This window comes from Hibiscus syriacus, unplaced genomic scaffold (assembly GCF_006381635.1).
Source record: "Hibiscus syriacus cultivar Baekdansim isolate YM2019G1 unplaced genomic scaffold, ASM638163v2 tig00111817_pilon, whole genome shotgun sequence".
In the NCBI taxonomy this organism is placed as follows: domain Eukaryota; kingdom Viridiplantae; phylum Streptophyta; class Magnoliopsida; order Malvales; family Malvaceae; genus Hibiscus; species Hibiscus syriacus.
In genome coordinates, this window is record NW_024063188.1 from 130,839 (window position 1) to 139,836 (window position 8,998).

The following is an 8,998-nucleotide window of genomic DNA, read 5'->3' on the forward strand; positions in this document are numbered from 1 at the left end:
CAAATAGCATATGTCTATTCGGGAAAAGAGATGATTAGGAAATGTCTCTTGACACAACCTATGATCAACTTATCTAATGTTAATCGAGTTTTTAGAGAAATTCATTCTTTTTTTACAGGATTGACCAAGAAGATTGAGCATCTCATTTAGAGGGAAGTGTAATGATTTGACCACCCCTACATTAAGCTAGTCTTTATTGTGGAATAACTTCGATTTAAGGACAAATAACCTAACAAAGGGGGGATTATGTGATCCTACTCAAGCACCTATTGTTGTCCATTTTTTTCATCTTTTCTCACAAGGATGAAAGAATATGGAGCTTTTATTTCTTTACATATTATTTATTATACATGTTTATGGTATCTATGTCATTCATATCATTCTATGCCTTGATTTATATTTCTTGCATATAATGCATTATCATGTCATTGACATAGTTTATAATATGGATTTTAAATTAGAACTCATGTTCTTATACCTTAGTCCTTATATTATGCATATTACCTAAGTTATATGAATGATTATATGTTCCACATCTTTAAACTTAACTATGTCATGCATATTTCATGTTTCACATCATTTACCTATGTTTACATATCATTTGCATACTTAGCATAGGTGTGCATTATATTTCTTTATTGTTCTTAGCTTCTTACTATCTAACTTAGTATTTTCATGGATCTCATAGGTGCATGACTTAAGTATGGAAGCTTTGGTAGCTCATGGGCAAAAAATGATAGCTCACCAAGCGTAAAAGATCTCAACACCAAGCTAAGGCAGCTAAACTAGCAGAAAAGGTAGTTGAACTAACTGAATGAGAGCTGAACTTAGCTGGGAGGGAGTTGGGGACCAAGTAGCTTACCAGTAGAGTGGAGCTAGCTTTAGGGGAGTGAGCTGAGTAGCTGGAGTGACACTAGGAACCTAGCTTGAGCCTATCTAGCTGCAACTATCCTAGTTAATTACCTAAGGCATCACCTTTGGCGCCAAGACCAAGTCATGTACAAGGCACACCCTTGGTCAAACCATCACAAGCCTTTTCGGCCAAAGGAGAAGTTACTTACTAAGGGAAGTGACCATCCAAGCCAAGTATCTTCATTATTCGACCAAGTCTTCACTAAGCATCATTGTCGAACTATCACAAGCATTCATTCCTCATAGCCGAACCATCATCACCATTAGGCCTTGGAAGGACATGATCATTCAAAGATGAATTCAAACCAAAACCATCATCTTTATTCAGCCATTAGAAGGCTTATGCATTCAAAAGAGGCTTGTTGAATCAACACCATCATTATTCAACCTAAGGACATCATTTTTCATTTAAAACATCACGTGACTTCAAAAGGGTGCATCCTAGTCAAACCATTACTTGTTTATTCGGCCCTTCCCTTTGGTTTCTTTTAAATAACCAATGCCTTGGCTTTATAAGGCATCTCATCTTTGCTTAATTTAATCCTTTGTGAGACATTTCTATCTTTAAGTTCTTTTGTGAACTTTATTGACTTATCAAACCTAGTGCTTATGGCGTCAACCCCTCTCTATTTCTATTGATACTTGTGTTCCCTAGTTCCTTTATAACTAGTGGGTCCAAGTCCTTGTTTACTACTTGGACATTGAACTTAAAAGGCTAGGGGTTTTGCTTCTATATCATTATTTCTACCTTAGTTCTTGTTCATACTATCCATCATCAATTTCATTCATATTTAACCATCACCACACCCAAACTATTATACAAAACAAGCCACTTAAATCATCAATCTATCTTATTTCTTATTTGATTCTAGCCCACCATTTTACCCTTACATCAAGCCAATTATACACTTTCTTTTGAGCCTTATCTTGTTTGCAGGTTGTCTTACTTTCTTCCTAGATCTAACAATCAAGGGACTATCGTCTACAATATCATCCTTAGGCATACTTACCTTCACATCATGCATCAATACTAATCAAGTAATAGAAGTTGAAGAAAAGGAAAAAGAGAAGATGTATATAACTAGTCAATTGCATTGTTCATGGGAAGGTAAATGCTACAACACTAATCGAGGAAAATGAAGAAGGAAGTTGAAGGAAATGAATCACCTGAGCTTGGTGATTGAATTAACAATTTAATGCTTGAACAATATGAAGAAAATGAAATTATTTTCGGGATATGCATAAGAAAGAGGTACTTGAAGGAAAATAAAAGAAATGTCAACGGGAAAAAGTATGATGGTTTTGAAATTGAAGTTACTATTGTTATTATTATATATTTCTCCATTCATTTTTTTTTGCTTTCGAAAGTGATTTTAAGGGTAATTGAGGAGATGATGCATTTATTGATTTGTTTTAGTGGCATTCTTCGTGATTATTTTCTTCCAAACTATAATCTTTCACTATCGTTTTAGAAATTCAAAAACATTATTGTTTTTATAAAAATGACAAATGTAAGGGATTGTTGCGAAATTTCATGGAAGAAAAAGAAACACCTAATTGTATTTTAATAATTGTGTTGTATTCTTTTTTTTTTGTTTAGTTGGCGGCGACATGAACGTTAATGTTGGGTGTCTACCGTCGGTGATTATTAGTTCTCTCACTTTTTTATATTATGTCTTTTATTTTCTTTTTTTCGTGAGCCTTTTTGAATTTTGAATAAGAATCTCTGTCCTTGTGACACGTTTCTCTACTCTTGTGGCATGATCCTTATGGTTTTTGATACGTTTTTCCGCATACCTTTGCATTCGTTTTGGTACTCGTATAAAAATAATCACGACATTTATTTTTTGATTGTTTTATCGATGGTCACGTATATCAGATCCCTTCTTTGGTATAAGATTTTTTGCCAATGTAATCAGAATTGTGTAGTGAAGCAGCCTGCCAGATTGTTTGGTTCGCTCACCAATCATTTATCACTTCGTATAACATCTCATTTGACAAAGACAATGAGTTTTATGAAGGTTATTGGGTTTTGATGTTGGTTGTCATTCTCAATGGAAGGCTTTATTTTTCTTTGTATCTATAGGTTTAATATTTTTTTGTATGAGTATATTGGTGACTATTGTCTCCAATTTTCTCTCTATATTTTGATGCGTTGTAATTTTGATTCATTCAATTATTAATAAAAAATTAGTTGTTATTGTTAAAAAAATATTTTATGTATATGCGGTGTTCAAATTTTGAATCTTAAGAAATAATAAAAATTTCTTAATATAGTTTAGCTCATGCAGAATTTTATATATTAAATAAGTCTTTAGTGTACTTTATTATTAGGATTTTGATACCCACTTAGACTATAATTTTATATGATATTTATTCCTTATATCTTTGATTATAAAATTTAGAGAAAATAATCAACGGGTTGGATCAATTGGTAAGCAACTCAATATCATTCAAGTTAGTCTCGAGTTCGAGGCCTTTCGTATGCAAAAATCTCTGTTGAGAGATTCACCCACTAAAACTTAGTGTGCGACATGGGTCAATCTAGATTAGTCAGGGTAAAACCCTAAGGAAGCGTGAGAGCAACTAAAAGTTTTTTTTATAAAAAAACATTAACAACAATCTCTAGAGTAGATGATTAAAAGCTCTTACATCTTCTCTCTTATATCGTGAGTTCAAAATTCTCCTAGATATGAATTATTTTAAAAAAATTAGAGAAAACATTACACACAATTCATATTGAAAATAATATATATTTATTTTCATGTTTATTCTTGTTATTTTTCTTTCTTTTTTGTTATTTTTATTTTTTTATAACTTTTCAAATTTTATTTTTAATGAATATTTTAATTAAATTAACATATAAGATAAAATAATAATATAAAAGTAATTAAGAACATAATAGTTATATAAGAAAAATTGAAAAATATTTTATAAAGACAATGCATAGGATAATATTATATGGAGTAAAATATTCTTGTCGGTCTCTTAGGAGAAGAGTAATAATATAAGCCCCTAAAGAAATGTTTAATTATATTTTCATCCTCTTGGTTAGGCGTTTTTAATTTCATGTCCCATAGCCAGGGCTTTTTCATTTTCATTTTATGTTTGGCCGGATCTAAGGCATCCGTTCACCTCCAATCCCCTTCCTCCTTTCCGGCGGCAAACAAGATTCTTTGTTTGCCTCTTATTTTCCATCAGTCTTCCAACACTCCACGTTGTCTACAGAGATGCTAATGACTTCTCGATTATTCGCGACTGCCGCCGAGAAAATCAGGCCCTCGGCGATGAAGCTGCAAGTTTTGACTTTAACCGAATCAGCCGCCTCCAGAATACGTCACCTTCTTCAACAACGCAATAGACCCTTCCTTCGATTGGGTGTTAAGGCTCGCGGTTGCAACGGCTTGTCCTACACCCTCAACTACGCCGGTTAGTCTTATATTATTGTACTCTTGAATTCAATATCTTTATATTTGTGAATTCATTTAATGTTTTGGGGATTTATTTTTATTTTACGGAATTGACTGATAGATGAGAAAGGAAAGTTCGATGAACTGGTAGAAGACAAGGGCGTGAAAATATTGATTGAACCTAAAGCTTTGATGCATGTTATTGGAACCAAGATGGATTTTGTGGATGATAAACTTAGGTATTTCATATTTAATCTTGTCGGAGCTTTATTTTATGTGTTTTTCCTATCATTTTGTTTCATTTGCTAGCTAAATTTTGTGTCTTTATATGATCAATTGAATTGAGAAGCTTAAATTAGATTTAAAGCACTAACATTTGACCATTCAGTAGTCAGGTAAATGTACCATTTAGTTTGTGTTTGTTTCTTATCCTTAGGTGGAAAAGTAGAAATTTTTGGTTCACCAATGCATAAACGCTTCCAACCTCTGCACCTTTTACATTTTTCTTGAATTCCGAGTCTATGTTATCCAGTCTTCATGTTTCCTAGAATATTGTATCCCGGAACCAATCTAGAAATATTTTTTTTTAAAGATGAATACGAATATATTAATTACATAAATTTTTTTATAGTTTGAACACAAATAAAATTACAATTTAGATACAATCAGTAAAATAAATAATTAATTGAAAAAAATTTAAATTTCAAGAATAAATAATTTAGTAAAGAAAATTTGAATTTCAAGAATAAATAATTAAGTAAAGAAAATTTGTATTTCAAGATGCATCCACTGCTGCGTGTCCTATATCTGTTGTTCCACAATTCACATTCCAGATATGATTCTCCTAATATGTTTAAAAAAACCTAAAAAATCGAAGATACCCATATATATTTTGACACTGAGAATCTGAGTCACATTGTTCATAATATTTCTAACTAGTGTTGACTCCATGGCTGTTATTGCCTATCATCGTTTCTTTTGCTAGTAATAACTCGTTCCAACAATGGCTACATATTATAGCATTCTACCAGTCGCCATCCACCTTCATTGCATCCTTTTTACTGTTGCTCGGCGGACTTTCCTGAACTTAGGCCGTTCTAGTCGGGAAGAAAAGTATCTTCTTTAGCAGAGCTTTTAACTAGATAATCTGGAATGTTGCACGTAAAAGCATCAAGCATGTAGAAGGCTTTGACATTAGCAGAGTTAAACATAACTTGGCATGAATCACAAAGATTTCTGTTGAGAGTTATTGTTGATTGCATTTTGATTGGTATTCAATTTTCCCTTCACAGGTCTGAGTTCGTTTTTATCAACCCAAACTCGAAAGGTCAATGTGGATGCGGTGAATCTTTCATGACAACAGCTGCTAAACAGGGTGGTAGTTAAGGGATATTGGGAGCCCTTCTAATAAGCTAAGATTTGAAATAACCTACTTGATTCCGAGGAGCTCTCTAATTTAACCTTCGAAATAAAACTAAGACGTAAATGCTATTAGTTTTGTGGCAGTTGCTGCCAACTAATTGCATGAGGATAGGTGGCATATAGATTCAGGATTGCCGTGTCACCATGATAGCTCGGCATCTGAAAATTGTTGTGTATATTTCATTTCATGTGTGTTTCTGATATGATGTCTATTCAGATGAGGGTTGCACGAAAGTTATTGGAAGATACAAGACTGTCTTAGGTGTCTTGAGAAAAGTTATATTAAATAGATTTTTGCAAGAATTGAAACTCCAGACCACTTGTACTGTTATTGTGATTCCTGGTGTTATCTTCATTTATAAATCTTTTGAGCTGTTTATTTCACTTTACAATGGACAACTCAAGCTTCTTCTCATCTTTCTCAGTTTTTCTTTAGCTTTCCGAGCTTTCGTCTGTGTTTTCAATTTCCATTCCTCAAAGCACTGCAAGAAAAATACACTAAGATTAGGAAGAACAAAGCTGAAAAATGGATCATGTAGAATTTATACATGTTACATGGGTAGATGTTGTTGCCATTCGAACATTTTCTATGCTATGTAACAACTATATGCTTAGAAAAAGAACACGAATGCTTCACTGTTGCTTTCTTTTCCTCTCCAGTTCTGCCTGTTATTGATACAAGTAAGAAGAAAGTAAATTCTTTATAGAATAGATGATAAAAGCTACCATGAAAACTCATCAAATTTTATGAAAATGAACAAAATGAAGTTATTTTTACCAGAGCCTGCTTAAGGTGAGCATTTTCTTGTTTCAATTGGTTCAATTCAGCTTCTAGTTCCACTGTGTATGCCTGTATAAAACCAAAACCAACCTTGTGAGAGGTACTTTCGGGGTCTCATAGTTTCACTTCTTCAATAGTTATTAGTTTTGATATATACCTGTTTTCTAGCTCTAGACCTTGCGGCAGACTCCCTGTTCTTAATCATCCTACGTTGCCTTCTCTCAACTACCTTCTCTATTGGACCATCGAAGATCCTTTGCCTTCCTGTACCGCCCCGATGTCCATCCCGAATTGTGAAACTGGATTAACGATTTGATTGGTACAAATCCTTTCCGATGAGATTGGACTCATCGGCGCCACTGCCCCCATTGATTTTTCTGGACCATAGCCACCAGGAGGATCTACCTTCCCTTTATAACAAACAGCCGTAAGTGGTGGTGGTGCATCAGGCTGGTAGCTACCACCAGTCTTACTATCATTCAAACCTGGTGGAGGCATTGTTTGGTATGCAGTTCCACTAAAGCCAGCAGGCCTGGAAACAAAACCTGAACCGACCACAGGGTTATTACTAGTTGGATACACCCCATATTGTGGGGGTTGATGATGCTGTGGAGGCGGTACCGATGGCGGCGGCAATGGCATGCATTGTTCCCTTACTATCCCTGCCTTAATCAAGAAATCCTCCAAGGTCATCTCACCGAAAGTAGGCTGCCGCTGAGTATTGGCATCCTCATCGGCGTTATGCACATTGCTATTGTTACTCTGTCCTTGTCCTTGCTGCCCTCTTTGTATCTCCGACCAAACTTCATCGACCGTCTTACTACACAGCGGTGCAGGAAGCGTAAGCGAGGCTTGCCTTGCCAAGCTAGGCTGCTTAGCTATACCTCTACTACTTGATGTTTCATTCGGAGGCGAATGAAAATGGGAACCAAGTTGTTTATTATTGGCCGAGTTGTTTTGATGATTGCTAGAGTTGATGGCTTGGTTTTCTTCGGCGTTCCAAATACTGGCAAGGAACTCGTCCATGTTCATGGACCCAAAGTTCTTCCCACCCTCACACAGTGTATGCTGGAACTCATCAAGTGTTAGAGAATAGATTGAAGACTGTCTTCCAAGTTCTGAGCATGGGTGGTTCTTCTGCTGCTGATCCGACGCCTGTAACGCTGACTCGACCTCGTAGGCCTCCGAGTCGGACACTGCCATTGCCTTTTTGGTGATGAAAAGCTCTCAATTCTCTGCCTACACAAATGTTACAAAGAAGGGACTATGAAAACTGTAAATCTTGCTTTAACATTTAAAACCATAAAAAAGACATAAAGATCATATGCATGTATGTATGTATAAGTATGTGTAACATACCTGGTTCCAAGGAGGAAGAAGATAATTTAGCTGAAAATTAGCTTAGTTTGGCAATGCTGTACAAAACCAGCATTAAATTATATAGGATTTACGTATGAGGAAGAGATGAGTTGCAGATGTGAAAATGCAGTGGTTTTGTATGGATGAAAGGGGGAAGGTATATAAGTTGCAGGGTGGGGTCCAATCAAAGAGCAGCTTAAGGCTATATATAGTCAACCTAACGCAGACAGGAAGTTGAGAATATAAAAACTGCGTCCCAAAATATGCATTGCGGGCGGCTAAGGGCTATCTCTGCTGGCCACGTTTGCCCAGGTGGCTCGCTCTGCCTTGCTTTGGTGCTGTTCGCTCAACGCGTGTGCTCTTTCCCCTTTTGCTCATCATCCTCACCAACTCTAATTCGAAAATCACGACCACGTTCATTATCTCCACTCCCTGAGTGAGTTTGGCTCGCTACTATTTATTTAATAACAAAGAAACCCTACTTTCTTTTTATTAATAAAAATAGGACGATAATGAGCGATAATATCTATTTTCTAGATAGTTAATCCTTCGATAATAAATGTTTAAATATTTTATAATGATTGATATTTCAATATATTACTTTTAATGATAACAACATTAAGACGTTAAGTATAAATCCTACATCTTCTGTTTTGTTTAAGGGTTAACTTCTCTGATTATAGGCATAAGAAGTACCATCATGATCTAGTTTAAAGTTTTATAATTATATATGTATATTTTATCACAGTTTTGATGTTGGTGAATTGAAACCTTCTATATATTACATAAAGTTATAATTAAAATGGTAAGAGGTTTGTATGTAAATTATATATTGTAGGTTCAAACTTAAGTAGTGATTTTTATTTTATTTTTACTTCAAAATTATGTGAAATGATGAAACATAAACTTTTATATAATATTTAAAATAAAATATTATAATAGTTCTTTATTAATTAGATTTAATTAACATTAATTTTAATTAAATGTTAATAATAGTAGTAATATGCAAATAAACATTTTAATTCTAAAATCTGTAAAATAAATTAATTTAGTGTCACGTTGCCCTTCTATTAGTTCTGAGAATAGAGAGAGAAATTCATAGATGAAGGATTAT

General features: G+C 34.4%; 1 protein-coding gene and 1 pseudogene across 1 annotated transcript; one reads left to right on the plus strand and one right to left on the minus strand.

The window, feature by feature from the left end:
- Positions 1-3,972: 3,972 nt before the first annotated feature.
- On the plus strand, positions 3,973-6,123 carry LOC120171222 (iron-sulfur assembly protein IscA-like 1, mitochondrial). Its single transcript, XM_039178962.1, has 3 exons — positions 3,973-4,341; positions 4,444-4,561; positions 5,615-6,123. The coding sequence occupies exons 1-3, from the start codon at positions 4,143-4,145 to the stop codon at positions 5,706-5,708; spliced, it is 411 nt and encodes a 136-aa protein (XP_039034893.1). The 5' UTR covers positions 3,973-4,142; the 3' UTR covers positions 5,709-6,123.
- Positions 6,076-7,728, minus strand: LOC120171221 (annotated as a pseudogene).
- Between the last annotated feature and the right edge of the window lie 1,270 nt (positions 7,729-8,998).

What these genes read in the sequence shown, in the direction of transcription:
- LOC120171222 (XM_039178962.1), top strand. Translation starts at nt 4,143, where the DNA reads ATGCTAATGACTTCTCGATTATTCGCGACTGCCGCCGAGAAAATCAGG. An exon ending in CTACACCCTCAACTACGCCG is followed by an intron (nt 4,342 to 4,443) that starts GTTAGTCTTATA and finishes ATTGACTGATAG; the next exon opens with ATGAGAAAGGAAAGTTCGAT. An exon ending in TTTGTGGATGATAAACTTAG is followed by an intron (nt 4,562 to 5,614) that starts GTATTTCATATT and finishes TTCCCTTCACAG; the next exon opens with GTCTGAGTTCGTTTTTATCA.